The 20,000-nt window shown below is 39.6% G+C and overlaps 1 protein-coding gene across 7 annotated transcripts in view; it reads left to right on the top strand.

The window, feature by feature from the left end:
• Positions 1 to 20,000, top strand: part of LOC125042319 — a 21,319-nt gene that overhangs the window by 228 nt on the left and 1,091 nt on the right. Inside the window, exons 1-4 of one of the 7 annotated variants that reach the window (XM_047637849.1) lie at positions 290 to 362; positions 7,839 to 7,924; positions 8,367 to 8,456; positions 11,871 to 20,000. The exon at positions 11,871 to 20,000 is cut by the window's right edge and continues 1,091 nt beyond it. In XM_047637849.1, the coding sequence (XP_047493805.1) occupies positions 8,389 to 8,456; positions 11,871 to 19,497 (7,695 nt within the window). In that variant the 5' untranslated portion in view covers positions 290 to 362; positions 7,839 to 7,924; positions 8,367 to 8,388 and the 3' untranslated portion in view covers positions 19,498 to 20,000. Of the gene's footprint in view, positions 1 to 289; positions 391 to 415; positions 541 to 1,557; positions 2,031 to 7,838; positions 7,925 to 8,366; positions 8,520 to 11,870 lie in introns of those variants that run through there. The other 6 variants (XM_047637855.1, XM_047637853.1, XM_047637851.1 and 3 more) reach the window with 6 other exon arrangements.

Here is a 20,000-nt window from a genome sequence, read left to right as displayed (position 1 = left end):
TTAGTAATATTTGATTTTATCCAAGCTAAAGTCCTACAGTGTGTAGTTTAGAATATATCAGTTTGTATCCATATGTAATTTCACAAGGATTTTTGAAAGTATGACACGTTTTCCGTGACGTTTCAATGATAATCTTAGGCATAGTTACCTACGCTCTGTTGGTCAATGTCAAAGTGTGTAACTTCCATCTCGTGACCACAACCTCAAAAAATAGCCAAAACCCTCCCTGAGAGAAGGCAACAAGCCCCTCAACGAAAAGACAGTGAGTTGTAACGAGTCGTACGTCTGGCAGAGTTCACGTGACGGCGCGCTTGTTTACACACGTGTACACATGCTCGCTCTTCAGGTGTAAAAACCCGTGTGTACGTCCCTTCTGCGTGTGCAATACGGGTGTGAGCGCATGCATGAACGTCCGCTGGTGTCGGCAAGAGGTGTCAGCCGCAGGGAGGACCGGGGCAGGAGGCGAGGAGGCGAGGAGGAGGGCCGGCTGGGAGGAGACTTGGGGGCTAAGCCAAGATGGCGATCCTAGGCTCTGGCGTGGTGGGTGAGCCTGGGGGAACGACGGCGCTCGTGCCTCTCTCTGGGGCGCTCGGGGGGCAGGGGGCGCGAGGGGGGCTCTGCGGGGCAAGGGGCAAGGGGGGGGCAGTGCAAGTGTGGGTGTGAGTGGGAGTCTGTGTGAGGGTGGGCAAGGTGGCTGTGGGGGAGGAGGGGGGAGGAGGAGCCTGTGCATAGGCCTAGGTGTGGATAACACCTTTATGGGAAAGTCCAGGTTATTTTATTTATGAAATACTATCAATATGTGAATTTATGGCTATGACATTTGCTTTACTCAGCACTGACACCTGTGCTGAGTACCAGGCATCAAATTATTAAACAATTTATTTGGCATACTAGTAGGCCTGTGCACAAATAAATGTATATTCTCAACAAATCTTTAATTTCTTTATCAAAATTTTAGTTTGATAAACACATTTCTTCCTCTTTTGACTTTGAAATCATGTATAGACTTTTTGTGATTAATACAGTTAATATGTATTGCTGCATTATCATATAAGTATAATTTTGGCCAGATTGATTGCTTGTATTGAACAAATGATCAAGAAAGTGCATTGACTGACTGATTATATGTGTTGGTAGAAATATTCATGAAGCTGAAAGTTTCTCAAATTATGGTTATTTATAGATTTTATCAGTGTCTAGTTGAATGAAAGAATACTTGTTTATTGTATTTTCATTATTGAGGGAGGTGTAGAATTATAAATCATTAAGAATTGATAATTTAGGGTCGAATTAATGTTAAGTACTGTATTTTTTCATAATATTTTTTTTTAACATTAATTAACGAGAAAAGACATCCCTGATATTCTCAAAGCTCAAAAAAAGGTTGATGTTTAATTTGCAACTGTGATTTTAACTCATTAGATTGTGATACATGTAGTCCACGGTAGTTACATTTTGCACATAAATGCACAGCCACCAAGATGTCTGAAAGTCAAGGAAAGGGTAAACAAGATGAGGTAGGTAGGACTAGTAATCAGCTCTTTGGTAGAGCCATCTTTGTGTAAACAAAATTAATGAACTGAAATCACAATGGACATTGCTTATACCCTAGCATCAATGGGTTAATAAATAATAATAGAGTTCTTTATCTCTCAGTTCCATTCTTCTGTAGGAAATTATTTTGAAGTTATATATCGAAAAAGAAAAGGAAAGGTGTACTTGAAAATTATTATTGAAGATAATGACAGCAGTAGTGATGAGACTTTGCTGTTTTAAAAGAATAACATTAATAATTTATTCAGATTACAATGTTCTAATTCAGTGTAAAAAATATTAAGAATTATTTACATTTCTTTTGTACCATTAAAGTTTTCAAATGAGATTGAAAAAAGGGAAAACCTATTTTTTCATCTATACAGCTGTCTGTTGTATAGAAGCCATAGAACAAAGGCAAGAGTTTACCAGTTGTACTTAGCAAGTGATTTAGCAAGTGATTTCTTGACCACCTGGTAAAGGCTTGATTGTGCCATGTAAGCATATGTATATATTTTTTCTTTGAATTTTATTACTGACTTTGTAAAGTTTAAGGATCAGATAGGAGTATTAGTAATCTGAATGTTATTGCCAAGATTGTGCTCCGGTAATTTTTATTTAGTATTATTTTTGGTAAAAATTAATTTTAGCATTTACTGTGTGGTTAATTGCAATACAAATCTGTGTAATAATATCAGGCATAGAACAGTAGTAACAATATTATTAATAGTTATAATGATTGCAGTAATAATGTCTGCAATAACATCAGTAATATTGAGGTAAACAATTAGTGTGTGACAAACATGGCTTTCACAGATTAAATTCTTGCTTTTGTATATAGTTTGATATGACATAATAAATGTTGTTTTTCTAATAGTTGACACAGATCACATATATACTGAAGATGTGTGATTGATTTCTGGCGGATATAGAAATGTGTAGAAGGTGCAGAAGGATAAAATGAAGTGCTAGACTAAGTTGGTGAGACACACATGAGATAAAATAAGCACAATGAGAGACAGCTTTTGCCTATTGATATAAAGTTGTTTTTGACTATTTTTTCTATTGATGATAGGAATTTTCAGGTATTGTTTTTGAAGGGGTGACAGCGATTTCTGTACAAAGTCACATCAGTTAAAAGCAAAATCATTGCATCTCATTAGTCTAATGTTTTTAATTTTTGGATGAATTTCAAAGCAGCTGGTGTGTATGACATAACTTGTTCATCTTCATTGTTGCAGAAATACTGTAGATAAGTGCATTACTCTACAGGCCCATACTTTATTTAGTCTTGTGCATTTGGATCTAATTTGCCAGTTAATAAAAGAAAATCCACCAGAGATAAACTATGATAATAAGAATTGCAGTTGATAGGTGAACTTGAAAGGACACTTGCTGATTAATAAATTATATACTTTATGATAAAGCTGATAACATTGATCATTACAACGATGACTATATAGCTCATGATAATAGAGTTAATTATATAAATGATAATTAGAAGGACAGTAGTAGAATGAATGTAATTATAAAGGCATTATGGTATGCATGTTTTTCCATAATGTATCTGCTGATCGAAAAGGTATTAATAGTATCAGTATTTACATTGATATAGATTGGTGAAATAGTGATTAGTCTATAATAGTAACTGAGAAAGAATGATAGTAGTAACAGTGATGATGATACTACTTTTATAATGATATTGTTGTAATATTTTTAGTGCTATTATTTTATTTATATAATGATTGAGATAATTAATATCATGAGGATGTTTGCTATTTCAGTTAGGATATTAGTGTTGTGCTATTACAGTGTTATTGTAATAATATTGTTATTTCTGTTATTATTGGTATTATTGCAATTCTTGTTGTTATTATTATTGTAGTTGTTATTGTTATTATTATTATTATTATTATTATTATTATTATTATTATTATTATTATTATTATTATTATTATTATTATTATTATTATATTTTTATCATCATCATCATTTAATACTATTATTTTTATTATTATTCTCATTATCGTTATCGTTATCATTTTCATTTCTCTTGTCTTTCCCATTTTGCTTTTGTTTTTATTTTCATTTATATATTTTTTTATTATAGTTATAATTAATTATTGTTCTTATTTTTGTTATCGTTACTGTATTTCTGTTGCTATTTTTATCATCATCATCATCATGGTCATCGTCATCATTTTTTTTTTTGTTTTTTTTAATGATAATCTAAATAAAAGATAAACATGGATATAACAGTAACAGCAACTCTAGCCTGTTGGTGCTGGGTAGATGCTCTTTCCACTGTTGTTTTGTTTTGTAAATTTTTTGTTTATGCAGATGGTTTCAGTCACCTTAAGAGTTATTTACTAGGACTACTTGACCTCGCCTATTCAATTAAATTTTTTTGTTTTTTTTTAATGAATGGTTGAATTAGTAAATATTAGTATTGGTATTAGATTGATTATTGATTGTTGATTGTTATTTTGTTAAGATAATTACATGTATGTGTAAACAAAGTAAGTGAAAACTCACACTGGACAGGGCATCTGTTCATATCCTTGTAGCATCAACAGGTTTCAGATAGATAAAACACACACACACACACACACACACACACACACACACACACACACACACACACACACACACACACACACACACACACACACACACGTGCACACACACACACACACACACACACACACACACACACACACACACACACACACACACACACACACACACACACACACACACACACACACACGTGTTCACACACACACACACACACACACGTGTTCACACACACACACACACATGTTCACACACACACACACACACACACACACACACACACACACACACACACACACACACACACACACACACACACACACACACGTGCACGTGCACACACATACATACATACATACATACATACATACATACATACATACATACATACATACATACATACATACATACATACATACATACATATATACATACATATACACATACACACACAAACATACACACACATACATACATACACATACACACATATGCATACACATGCACACACATACACATACACACACACACACATACACACACACACACACACACACACACACACACATACACACATACACACACACATACACACATACACACACACACACACACACACACACACACACACACACACACACACACACACACACACACACACACACACACACACACACACACACACATGCGCACATACTCATGCAGATGCACACATACACATATGCATATACATATACATATACATATACATACTCTTACACTTACACTTACACTTATACTTACACATACACAAAGACACATACGTGGACACACATATTTACACACGTTTACACACATTTATACACACATGTACACACACACATGTACACACACACATGTACACATACATGTACACACATGTACATACCACATGTACATACCACATGTACATACCACATGTACATACCACATGTACATACCACATGTACATACCACATGTACATACCACATGTACATACCACATGTACAAACACACACACATGTACACATGTACACATACACATGTATACACATGTAAACATACACATGTATACAGATGTATACTCATGTACACATATACACACATGTATACACATGTATACATACACACATGTACACACATGTACACACATGTATACACACATGTATACACACATGTACACACACATGTACAGATGTACACATGTACACACATGTATACATGTACACACATGTATACATGTACACATGTATACACACATGTACACACACATGTACAGATGTACACATGTACACACATGTATACATGTACACACATGTATACATGTACACACATGTACACACATGTACACACATGTATACATATGTACACATATGCACATGTATACACATGTAAACATACACATGTATACACATGTACACATACACATGTATACACATGTAAACATACACATGTATACACATGTACACATACACATGTATACACATGTAAACATACACATGTATACAGATGTATACTCATGTACACATATACACACATGTATACACATGTATACATACACACATGTACACATGTACACATGTATAGTTAGTATGTTATGCCGTTATACACACTTGTACAAATATATACACTTGTACACATGTACACACATGTACACATGTACACATGTATGCACACATATACACATGTATATACACATGTACACATGCACACATGCAAACACACGTACACACGCACACACGCACACACGTACACACACACACACGCAAACACACGTACACACGCACACACGTACACACACACACACACACGTACACACACACTTACACACACACACACACACGTACACACACACACACACACGTACACACACGTACACACACACACACACACGCGCGTACACACACACACACGCGCGTACACACACACACGCGCGTACACACACACACACACACGTGCACACACACACACACACGTGCACACACGTACACACGTACACACACGTACACACACGTACACACACGTACACACACGTACACACACGTATATACACGTATATACACGTATATACACGTATATACACGTATATACATGTACACACACGTACACACACGTACACACACACACACACACACACACATGCACACACACACACACACACATGCACACACACATGCAAATACACACATGCACACACACATGCACACACACATGCAAACACACATACACACATGCACACACACATGCACACACACATGCACACACACATGCATACACACATGCACACATGCATACACACATGCACACACATGCATACACACATGCACACACATGCATACACACATGCACACACACATGCACACACATGCATACACACATGCACACACACATGCACACACACATGCACACACACATGCACACACACATGCACACACATGCACACACACATGCACACACACATGCACACACATGCACATACATATGCAAAAACACACATGCACACATATGCAAACACACACACAAACACACACACATATGTATGTATGTGTGTGTGTGTGTGTGTGCACGTGTATGTGCTTGTGTGCGCGTGTGTGCATGTGTGTGCGTGTGTGCATATGTGTGTGTGTGCATATGTGTGCGTGTGTGCATATGTGTGCGTGTGTGCATATGTATGCGTGAGTGCATGTGTGTGTGTGTGTGTTTGTGTGCATGTGTTTGTGTGCATGTGTGTGTGTGTGTGTGTGTGTGTGTGTGTGTGTGTGTGTGTGTGTGTGTGTGTGTGTGTGTGTGTGTGTGTGTGTGTGTGTGTGCATGCATGCATGCACTTTTATTTATTTATTTTTTATTATATTTTATTTTTTGTAATTGTCATGATTATTGTTATCATCAATCAGTCACTTAATCAATCAATCAGTCAATCAATCAATCAATCAATCAATCAATCAATCAATCAATCAGTCAATCATTATTTTTTTTATTATCATCATTATCATCATTATTTATTACTAAAATATTGATGATAATTGTATTTAGAGTAACTTTTCTTTCTGAAACTTCAAGGATTAGGGTAAATAGGTGAGGTCAGCTTGGCTTATTTATTGACTTCTTGGAGACAGAATCAAGAAAACAAAACTGTGGTTGACAGCGCATGTATACAAGCACTCCCAGCTTGCCAAAACATTTTGTTTCTCTGGTGCCATTGACAAAAAGGGAATTGACCGTGGATGGCTATTACCAGTTGGCAAGGAGGAGAAGATATGTCTAGATATGTTTTGGGATTAGCAACAACATTCTTTTAATTTGTTCAGATTCGAAGTATTTCTTTTCATATTTGTGACGGTGTTAGTATGTTATGCTGTAATTCACTTTAACTTGATTTGTTGTTATAGGCTTTTTATTCTTCGTAAAAGCTAGCTGAGAATTTACCAAATAGGTTTTCTTATATGTTTTATACTCTGAAGCTTTATATTTTTACTTCTGATAATTGATTATGAGAATAAATTACTTCTGTTACTGTTTTTAAGTATCTGTATCATATGCTGCCTGATTCTTGATACTTAAATATATCTTTCACTGCTAATGTAACGTATCTATGCTGAGATTTATCAAAAGATATTTGAAAACAGGATTCAGTGCAAATGGTTAATGGAAGAAATATTAGCAATTATAAAAAGCAGTTGATAATCTTATTTATGGTTTTTAATGGTAATTTCTCTCCTCATTTTTACAGTACAGCATTGTGCCAGATTATCCCTAAATATTATGGGTTCAAACAGCAATAGATCCGATGCCTAATCTTCACTACATATCATAACTGTAAGTTTTTTTTTCTGTCTTTCTTTCACATTTTTCTTTATAGTTTGCTGATTTATCCTTTTTGGTTTAGAGTATAGTGTAAGTAGTGCTCAATCTGTCAAAAGAGTTTATTTCAACAGCTGATGCAATTGTTTGTTTGTTGTAACCTGACAGACCATAATTTAAAGGGCCGATCCCAAAATTTATTATGCTTTCTGATTGATTTTGAAGCAAATTTTGTTTTATATGGTTTTAAATTATATTATGATAAAGGATCATCCTAATTTATGGAAAAACAGTTCATTGGGAACCAGTATTCATGTATGCTTAGGAAAATACTAACCCAATTTATGGATGCCTTAGTTTGGCTTTCTCTATTTCAGTGGTGTGTCGTTTCCTTGAAAAGAGATTCTATTCTGGATTGCTAGTAATAAAGTATTTGACAGAGTTCTTCTCTTGGCAGGTACATAGTCAAGTTGCCAGCAATGGATCACAGCTATGTGAGCCGCCAAATACCCCCAGTAGACCAGGAAGCGGCCAGCAGTATACCACGGCAAGTATGAGCCTGGATCTTTGTCCACGGCTCACTGTAACGGGAATTAAGGGCATTATCTCGGTATTATTATTGTTACTATTTATTTTTATCTTTTTATAATTTTTTTTTTTTCAGAATTAATTCATTGTTATTGTTAACCCATTGGATCTGGGTGCTTCGCTGTTTATACATGGCCCAAAATCCAGGCGTTCGGCTTACTCGTGTTCTCTTCCCTTTACAATGTTATCTCTTTTACTTTTAACCATATTCGAAAGGTTGACTTGTTGTTTCAAAAGACTAAAAGAATATTTTCCATGCATAGACTCCGTATTATCTCTCTAGGTAGTCTGTAACTGTGCAATAACAGTAAAAATAAGTGACATTTTATTATTTGTCATTTTTTATATTTTTGTAACATTCAATTGTCTGTAATACTGAGCCACCAGTCACATTAGACAGGAATAACATCTGGAGCCAGTGCTCTCCTAGTCATGGTTTATGCATGGTACATTCCACACTTGTTCACTGGTGGAAATAATGTAAGAGCCCCTTCCTAAATGCCTTCTTTGTCTAATCACTCTCCAAGAGCTTTATGCATTCATGGCAAGTCATTTCCATCACCTCAGTCTCAAGCAGAAATTTTCATGATGCCATGTTCCTGTAACCCTAGACCTCAACCAAATTTTTTCCTGATGGCATATTCATGTCACCTGGCTCTCAGACAAATTTTTTAATTGCATCTCGATCCAAGGGGTTAAGGGGGTATGCAACACGTGGGGTCTTCCAACTAAACTCTTTAGAGTATTATAGGTAAATAAGTATCTGTGTTGCATACATTTTTTGATAGCCGGAATGATGTGTATATATACTAATACTTACTTATATGTACACATGTATGTATGTGATAGGACACATTAAATTGGACAGCACCATCATTTTTACCCTTAAATTAAATTAAAAGGTAGAAATACATATCATTGCCTTATTTTCTTATGTCTTAGTATTCATAATAAAGAGGTAAACTATTCTAAAAGTCATCAAAATATTTAATTTACAAGTACTTTATTTAGAGGAATAACTACAGTCAGGTGCTCAGACAGCCTCATCAGAAAATTCTGTTTTTGTACCTCTGCCTCTTTGTTTATATATATTAAACCTCACTGCTGGGGTCCTCAAAGCAATTAAATCATTAGAAAGATGTTTAATTTAAACAGAATTAGGAAGATATATAGGGGCTGAGAGATAAGTGTGCACTCCCTCTGAATGTTCCTGTGTAACTAGCTTCCTAAGTAGCTAAGTGTGAATTGTCAAGTGCTTTCCACCCTCCCAGACCAACACACATTCAGGTAGACTCTGGTGAAACAGGATTTCAGTGGGAATTCACTTTTATTCTATGTGCATAGGTCTCAACCTGCTTTATCCCCTCCAGTGTTTTAGGACCTTTGTCCATTTAAACCTGTGCCAGACATTTAAATTCTATGCTATGGTGAAACTTTGATTTGGGAGTATTTCTATATGGTATACAAACATTTTAAGCCCAGTTTTGAAAAAGGACATATTTTGATTACACCCTTAAGTAATGAATGTAATCTTCAAGGAAATTACTATTATTATAAGAGAGTTATGAAGTGATTGGCAGGATTGTCAGAGCCTTTTACTCATGTGCTGGGATGATTATGACATTCATTACATGTCCAGTGTGACTTCAGTTTGTTAGTTGTGTTTAAACGTAGATGGCACCACGACTACATAACTACCAAGGAATCAATTATTAGTCCTACCTAACTCTCCTGCTGACCCATTTCCTTGATTTATTATTTTTTTTATAGCTGTAAGTATTTTTATAACATTATTATTGTTATAGTGTCAATACTAAAAATAACAATGTTGATATTAACCCATTGGATTGGGGTGATGGAACCATCATGTCATGAAAACATTTGGCTGAGAGCTTGGTGATGGAATATACTTTCACAGAAGAATCTGGCTGAAAGTTGGGGTAATGGGAATAACTTGCCATGTGTGCACAAAGCTCTTAGAGAAAGATTAGACTCAGAAGGCATTTAGAAAAGGGCATTATTTCCACTGGTAAATGAAGGTGGAATGCACCATCCATGAGCCATGGCAAGAAGAGTGCTGGCACAAGGAAGGATGCTATTTCCATGTTCAGGATCCTATTCCTCACTGTGACTGGCAAACCAGGATGGTGCTATAGAAAATTTATTTGACATGAACATATTTTAAGAAATAATAAACAATAATTTTTGATACATCATATTCATTGCTACATCATATTCATTGATACATCATATTTATTGAATTTTGGGCCACATGTGGGCAGTGAAGCTCCCTGATCCAGGGGGCACTTGTGGAACCATCTGTGTGCAACAAACTTCACATAAAAATACAGTGAACAGTAGATAATTTTGTAGCTGTGAATATCTCAGCTCCTTGCTTGATTGTCTTCTCTCTAGCTTGCCATTTTTTTTTCATCAGTCTACCTAAAATTTCAGTCTTGAAAGCTTCACAAAATGTTAAAAGTTTCTAAAATATAACAAAGTTGAAAAAAAATATGAAAGAAAGTATAAAGATATGATTTTTTTAAAGTTGCTTATCAGTTCCCTGATTATCATCAGGTTATTATTGAAAATTTATGAACTGAAAAAAAAAAATACAGATAAAAATAATATTTTCATAATTTAATAAAATTGATTAATATTTCATATAACAGCATTTCTAGAATTATATAATTTTAATTTAAATATTATTTTAATATGAATTTTGTGTATTCTCTCCATTGATACTTTCTCTACTTTTGTTGTGATGAACACAGCTGGAGCTGAGATGTGTTGCTATATTACTTTAGTAAACATTTTCTGTATAATAAATAGATATATTTCTGTTTTGAGGGTCAGGCATATAACAATATTTAAGAATTGAGATATGAGAAGTATTCAAATTGATTGAATGTCATGATAATTTTAGAATGGATGACATTAAAAAAAAATTGTTAATTAGTAATCAAAAGATATGATTAATACCTTGGATTGCCACACATGTTTAACCCCTTGATGACGGGTGAAGAAAATGAAATGCACAATATGCCAACTTTGAGCGCAGGAGTTGGGTACATCAAGCCGAATCACCTGCTTGTAGTGCTTTGGTGCGCCTGTGGCGGCGTATAGCCCCACGCCACAGATCGAGCGGTTTGTTTTGACATCAGAAATCTCTGTGTCATAAACTCTTTGGTGCATCACCACATATATCTGTACCCCGCAGACCAAGTGGTTAGTTATGATGGTTGTACACATGACCCATCAGGAAGGGGTTAAATGTTTCAGTTAAAATTGATCACCAAATGAGAATGTAAAGAGAGATATTCATAATATATTAAGTAAAAGCATGATCTAATGAGATGTTAATCCCTTTCAGGTCACCTGTCGGTCGGCGTGCTGGGCGGCCCCGCAGCGTGTCAGAATCTGGCCATAGTCAATCTTCAGGGTCAGATGTGTCTGCCAGGCTAGCCCTTCTGGCCACACCTGGGAGAACAGCCAGCAACAACCTTCATGATGCCCAAAGCATGCGCACAGAAAGGCCAAGGAAGTCCAGACACTCCAGCGGCAAAGCCCATGGAGGGGGCCGTGGGGGAAGAGAGGGCCGGTCTCCCTACCAGGAGGGGGGCCAGTCCAGGAAGCTCCTCCTCCCGCCAGCTTCAGCTGGGTCTGGGGATGAGGATGATGTGGGTGAAGCCAGGAAGCCCCGTCCTCCCCCCCTGCCTGACATCATGCACGACTGGGAGATCATTGTCAAGTCTCTGAAGGCAAATGAGCGCAGAGAGAAGCAAGAAGTGAGCAAGGGATCCTCAACTAGTGGGGAGACTAAATCTGCGAGGCAGAGGCGACAGGAGTCCAGATCCACTGAAGAGCCTGTGTCCACCAACCGCAAGCTTGACTTCTCAGGTGAACAGAGGGTTCTGCCTGCTGAAGCCTCAAAGCCTTCCAACAGTACATTTGAAGCAGACAGTGATAAAGAAAATTCAAGACTGACTGAGAAACCAACTGCACCTTGTCCTGACAGTACTGAAGACAACAGTGACAATCAAACACAGCCTCCAGTTCCTGCTGTCTCACCAGGGGAAATGAGTGACAGTAGTAATGAACAGAACTCACAAACAGCTGATTTATTGGGAAATATAAATAGTAGTGATGTTGAAAAGCAAAAAGTGGGTAATATTAATATTGTCAATAAGAAATCTGCCAAGTCCTCAACAGACATAAGAACAGAGGGGGAATCAGATGAGTGTGATGAAGAGAATAGTAAAATTAGTGAAAGAACTCCAAGAAAAGGTGAGGACAGGTTGAAAAGAGGAGATAAACAAAACACTCCAAAAATATCCGTGGGTCGAGGGAATACTGTGGACAGTGTTTCACCCAGTGAGTCAGAGGGCGGAAACCAGGGCAGTTACCCAGTGCGGAGACTATCAAAGTCTTTTCACCAGGAGGAAGTGTCTTCATGCCCTGTAGGAAAGAGGAAGACCAGTGTAGATGGAGCCAAAGAGGATATTATTATAAAGAAGGCCGAAGAATCTACTAAGTCCAATACTAATGACAGTAGAAGGACAAGTATTGATAGTGTAGTTAGTAGTATGGCTGAAGATGATAAAAGTGATAAGAAGAGTGCACTTGAAAACAATACAACATTTAAGCCCAGTGAATTTGTGGAAGATCTCAGTGACCTGTCAAAAGTATCACATAAAAAGAAGAGACAAAGAACAGGTGAATCTATGTCACCACAGCAATTACAGAAAGATGAGGTGAAAGACAGTGAGAAAATAATAGCAGAAGCAAAGACGTGTGAAGAAGGGAGTGAAGAAAAGGTTAAGAACATAGAAAAGGAAGGAGACACAGACACCCAATCACTGCCATTGTTAACAAGTGGTAAAAGTAATTATGATAATGATAAACAAGTGATGCACAATACAGAAAATGGCTATGAGACTAAAGAGAATAAGCATAAGTCATCTGAAAAGGGAACTTCTATAGTGACAGAGGAGCACACAGAAAGCATAGAGAAGAAAGCTGAAAAAGCAATACCAGATAAAGAAGGAGAGTTGGAAGATGAAAAGTTTTTGGGTTTCAGTCAGGAAACAGAGGGTCAGATTTGTGCAGATGCTGTGAAAGAGAATTGTGTTATTGAAGAAAAAAAGAAAAGTGAATGTGATCTAGAGATCACAATTACAGGCTTGAACTCACAAAATAAAAGTGACTTGAATGAAGTTGCTATTCAAAATAGGGAACAGGTGGAACTTGCTCTTAAAAGGGAACAATTTATGGAAGGTACAATTGGGGGTAAGACAATCATTAGCCAGGAAGACTTTGAACATTTATTTGGCTCAGCCGAGGAGGATGATCGCTTCACCTGCAACTTTGAGGGATTTCAGAGCAGTGTCAGTAAAGATGGCTGGCTGGTGAATGATTCCATGGAAGATGAAGTTAATGATGAGTCCTTTGAAGGTTTTACATCAGAGGGAGTCCAAAACTTACTCGAAAACAAAAAAGTTTGCGAAGAGAGCTGTACTGTGCCAGGTGCTAGAGAACTGGAGGTTAGAACTGTTCTCAAAAATGCTTGTCATGCTTGCCAGTTAGTCTTTGACAGTCCCCAAGAATGGCAACAACACCGTCGTATTGGGCACAAAAGGATATATGAATGTGTCTTTGATGAAGGCTACTGCAAGGAGAGCAAAGGAGCGGTTCAGTACCATGCACACTTGTGGGAACATCACGGAGCTCTAGTCAAAAAGATGTTGGAAGATCTAACCAATGATGTGGCAATGTGCAGTCTGGCAGGTTCTCCTTCCACTTGTGCTCAGCCATGCAGAGTCTGCCTTTGTCTCTTATCCCAGCCAACATGTCAATTGCATGAACTGCTTGTGCATGGCCTGGGTTCCTCCATGTTACCTTTAGGCTCCTCCTCTCTGCAGGCAACAGTGTGGTGGACAGGCCGGGGTCTTGCATGGACATGTCATCAGTGCTGTTCATCTTCAGGTAACCAGAATGCACAGTACTTTCTAATGACTTGTGCACCCCATGCATTTCCAAAGATACTGGCCAATCACCGTGTTAATGTTCATCTTCTGGCTGACACCTTGTTACATGGATGGTGGCTACTGCTTCAGCTGCTGTTGACCTTACCCCCAGCTGCTCGATCATCTATGGCAACTATGTTGGTCTTAGGGTTACAAAATAATCCCTTGTTTGCATCCTGCTTGCTATGCAAGCGTTCCTTAGCATTTATTGTCAGTCCCCAGTTGGACAAGCCAAGGGGGTTATGCAAGGCCTGTAATGCTGTAGTGAAAGAAAGCAAAGCCTGTTGGTACCACTGTGGTTTTTCACAGCCCTCAACCCAGAGTGCACTTGCAGCCCACCTCATGGCCCACCATAAGAAGGAGTTAGCAGGGGGATGGTGTGTTCTCTGTGGCCAGTGGTCACACTCACTGCTTTCACATGTGTTTGGCCATTCTTTTCTCAAGGCAAATTCGTCACACTTTCCATGCCACTTCTGCCATGATCCACTGGTAGGGCAAGACTTCCTTTCATGGGTTGTTCACTCATGGACAACACATGTGTTCCCTTGCCCATTTCCCACATGTATCATGAACCATGGTGAGGGACAGGATGACAAAATCAAAGGGAGGACAGTCCTTGCCACAGCAGATCTTCTGTTGTCACATATCAAAACTAATCATCTTCCGGGAGATGGAGCACTGTCCTTGGATGAAGTCAGTGTGATTCTTCAGTGGATTCGAGGAGGGCAGGGAGGGCTGCTTATGTCTCAGGATGCTCTCAAGTTGGACTCTTCCTGGCACAGTCACACAGGTGAAATATTTTCTCTAGTTCACTCAGGTCACCATCTAAGGCCCGCCTTCCCTGTTAAGGTGTGGATAACTTGTGTTGTGTGTGGATGCTCAACAACCCTGAAACTTCGTTATCTTGATTCTCACCCATCTCCAGTGTGTCTCCACTGCCACCTTGGGATACAGCGTTGTCAATCTGGCCCTCCTTGGCGGTGTCCTGTTCATCATTGTAATGTCACTTCACAACATTCAAGCCTTCTCTACACACACATCATGGAGTCCCCAAAACATAGACAGACCTTAAAACCAAACCTCAAATATTCAAAACTCCCTGGTAAATGCCCAAAATGCGAGTTAAGTGAGGTTTTCAAGGACCGACTGTCACTCTTTTGTCATCAGATTCTTTCACATACTCTTGCCTGCTTGGCTTGCCCTGCCCATGCCATAACAGATGCTTCATTGCAGCAGCACCGCACCACCTGCCATGGCCTGCGCTCTTGGGATGCTCTCTGGACTCGGCTGAAGCACAAGCAGCTGCAGAAGTCTTCTCAACTTGGCCAGATGAATGAGGTGGATGGAAGTGTGATGATGGTGGGCATTGGGCAGCATGGTGGCATCATTGCCAAATGTGATCCATGTATGAGCATATCCTCACTAATGGAGACCTCTCCTATTCTGAGCCAAGAGACAGTGGAGGCAGAGACTCGCAGCATCCAGGAACAGGTGGAGGAGAGGATGGCATGTGAGGATGAGGAGGCTGCCCAAGGTTGGTGTGGCTCCCTGTGCACAGTGACTATGTCACCTCACAAGTCAAGCACACCCACCACTGACCATGGGTCACCAGCCACTACAAAGAAGGAGCCAAATACGGTCACAGAAGATGCAAAGGCTCTCAAAAATCAAAAGCTGAAATGCAATGCAGAAAATCCTGAAATACCTGATACAACTAAGAAAGAGGCAGAGGAAAATGCAAGCAAAGTGATTGCTCCAGCTGTGACTTCATTTGACGATGAAGCATGCAAAGGTGATGAGATGAATGATGATAGTGAAGAAGACAGTGGGAGTGAGCCACCCCTGCAGATTGATACTGCTGCAGCCTCACCAAGCTCACCTAGAGAGTCTTACCCTCATAGTCCCACCTCCAACATCTCCAGTCCACCCAGCTACCATATAGCCCCTAATGTGGAAACTGCTACCAAACCTTGTGAAGTTAATGCTGATTCTGTATCTGCCTCAAAAGCTGAAGTTAGCAGTGTAACTAAAGCTAAGGTAGTAGCAACTAAAACTGCTAAGGATAAACAAGCTAAGAAAGATGGAAGCACACCAACTTTTGAGCTGGTTGATGCACTAAACAGTGTTGTGGCACACACAATCCGCACCATGACAGAGGTCATCACAGAACAGCTGCAGCAGACCAATGACATAAGTAAATCCAAAGCACCTATTGAAAAACCCACTCCCAAACCAGACCCAGGACCACAAGCCATTCAGGAGATAGAGAATATCCCCAAGAAGAAGGGTAACATCAAAGAGAAAGTGGGAAGGAGGGGCGAGCCAAAACCACCACCCAAAGGACTGGGAGAGAATGCAGATATTGATGAAGCTTCTGTGGCAGAGAATATTTTACAGGACCTGAATGACAAATTTACTGGTCAGTGTGTGGGATGTAGTGTGAGTGTGCTGCTCCCTCGCCTTAGTGATCATGTGAAAGAGGCTCACCCACAAGCTCAGGTAAATTGTACATGTGGAGGGTTTCAAGGTGCTCTCAATGAGTTCCTGGTCCACTCCTTCCACTTATCTCACTTGCCCAGTGAAGCACGACCCATTGTTTTAGCTACACCAGATGGAGTGCAAAGGACTATGGTGGTGCTTGAAGCAAGAACTTCCCCACCATCAATGGGTTACACTTATCCTTGTTTCAAATGTGGGAAGAGGTTCAAGCAAGAGAAGTCCAGACAACTCCATTATAACCTTTGTAAACTGGAGAAAAAGTTTGAATGTGATGTTTGTGGAGAAAAGTTTGTGCGTGATCATCATCTTGTAAAACACAAAGAGTGGAAGCACAACCCACAGACATGTCCACACTGTGGGAAATGTTTCACTTCAGAAGTTTCCCTTACTCAGCATGTCCTCCACATACACAAGAAGCAGTTAACTCACAAGTGTGAACATTGTGGTGACAGGTTCAGTACCCGCTCGAGATTACGAGTACACATACGAATTCACACAGGAGAGCGTCCACACAGTTGTCAGCGGTGTCCAAAATCTTTTGTGTCCAGAAACCTTCTAGCAAAGCATCTTGCCTCAGATCACCAAACTGCTAATTACCAGTCTGACTCCAGTGAAGACCTGAGCAAGTACAAAAGTCGCAAACACAGGTCTTCCGTTGACAGACCCCCTGTGCCAAAGAATGCAAGTGACTCTGAATCAGAGACTTCTGACTGTGAGGGAAATGAGGACAAGGAGAGTCGTGTTAACAAGCAGGATGATGATGACAAGGCAGCTGAGGAGGAGTTTCAGACAAGGCTTGTGATGCTAGCCATGACAGAGTCTGACTTAGAGACCTCAGACTCAGAGAGTGATGTGGCACCAGTATCACAGAAGAGATCTGCAGGTGGGAGGCAGGCAAGCAGCCGCCAACAGAAGGCAGCAGCAGCAGCCGCAGCAGCAGCAGCAGCCGCAGCAGCAGCAGCAGCAGCAGCAGCGACAGCAGCAGCAACTGCAGTGGCAGGAACACAGATAGCAAATAAAATAGATTCAGTGTCACCATCTCCAGATCCATTGCCAGAACAAGAAGCACAGCTTGAAAGCCATCAACTAGACATACATAGGAGTCACAGTGAACAGAGGAGAAAAAACCTTGTAGACAGCTCTAGTGGAGTTGTAGGTGCCATTGGTGGGGCAGTGGAGGAAAACCAGACCTCACCTGTGGTTCGGGAAGAAATGGCTCAGATCATGGACAGGGCAGTTGGAGTACGCTGTGGGCCATGCCATCAGACATGGAGTGATTCTGCTGGAAAGCTTCTCCACATGTACCTGGTTCATCCGCAGTTAGTCTTGAATTTAGGTCTTACGTCATGTGCATTTTGTAAATACTCGTTTTCTTCAGCAGATGATATCAATGATCATCATTTGGCCTACCATCAGCGGTCAATGCTTCCCAATGGAACATTTCGATGTCTATGTGGGCTGGTGTTCCGTGAAGATGGTGCCTATTACTTCCATCTCTACTATGCTCACAAAGCTCAGCGTGCCCTCAATGTTGGTGGTGAGATAGTCTGCCGTGTTTGTGAGGGACGACCTAGGCTAAACAAAATTGTAGATCTAGTTGTGCACTTGAGTGACACTCATACCATGTTTGACCATGTACGAGTGAATGATGCCTACATCTGTAATTTTTGCTACAAAGCATTTGAGTCATGGACAGTGCTGAGTCTCCACTTTTTCATGGTACACAAAGCTACAAAAAGTCAAACATTGAGCTATGATTGCCCATACTGTGAGGGTGCATCCCCCTGGCATTCCCTAGAAGCCTTGCAGTACCACTTGGACAATGTGCATCCAGCCAGACACAGGAAGCATAAAGTCCCGGAGAATTCTTTGAGAAGCATTTACATGCCAGCCACTCACAATGATGCTGCCACAACACCAGCACCTGCTGCTGTTAGCAAAAAGAGAAAGAAGGCCACGTCCAAAACCAACAATTCAGAAGAGTTGCCCATGAAAAAGAGGAAGAAAATAGGAAGGAAAAAGGCAGTCCCAGACAACATGAGAAGATTGGATGCAGATGAAACCCTTTACTGTATCTGCCAGTGTCCTTATGATGAGGTCTCAGACATGATAGGATGTGACAATCCATCCTGTCGCTATCAGTGGTTTCACTTTGAGTGTGTTGGGATCATGGCTGCACCAGAAGGGAATTGGTATTGTCCTGAGTGTACAACTACTCTGAAAACTGTTCACAAACCACCAGTAGTGCAGCAACAGCAGCAACAGCAACAACAACCACTGCAAGAGGAGCACCAACCACATGCTGATCTGTATGAATATTACAGCAATTATGAAAATGACCAGCAACCTTCACCTGTGGTGACAGTGCAGCGGCAACGTTCCTCCTCATCTTCTTCATCCTCCTCCTCCTCATCCTCCTCCTCAAGTGACTCCTCTTCCTCCTCCTCAAGCAGTGATTCTAGCAGTGAAAACTAAATAGATATTGAATTAACAGCCAAGGTGTACTACCGGTCTCTCTGACATTAGATTCTGAACATTAATTAGTCAGAAAGATAATGATAGAGAGAAAAAAAACAATAGAGAAAGGGGAAAAAATCCACTGTCTGAACTTTATTAGTTAATGAGTGATTTACCTTTGCTTTCTTGTCATAATTTTGTTGTATTTCTCTTGCCTTATTACATAAATCCCCCTTTCTGTCACTTTCTGCGGGGATTATCTCCTTCCTGAACTACAAAATTACTTGTTTATCATCTCTGTCCGTCGTCCATGTAGGACTGGATAGAAATGCTTGCTTTGGTAGCAAGGCGTTGCAACTAAAGTACAGTACCTGAGACCTAGAAGCAAAGTTGGCGGTCACTAGCTCCTCCGTCAGTAGTTGCCACATTGGTGACCTCAGTGTGGGAGTGGTGTGTGAAGAAATTTTCTATGTGTACATACTTATTGTTATCATTTGTATTGTGATCCAGAAAGTAATTAA

Source organism: Penaeus chinensis, chromosome 32, assembly GCF_019202785.1.
Source record: "Penaeus chinensis breed Huanghai No. 1 chromosome 32, ASM1920278v2, whole genome shotgun sequence".
Taxonomy (NCBI): Eukaryota; Metazoa; Arthropoda; class Malacostraca; order Decapoda; family Penaeidae; genus Penaeus; species Penaeus chinensis.
The sequence above is the reverse complement of the archived record's forward strand: the minus strand, read 5'-3'. Positions and strand labels throughout refer to the sequence as shown.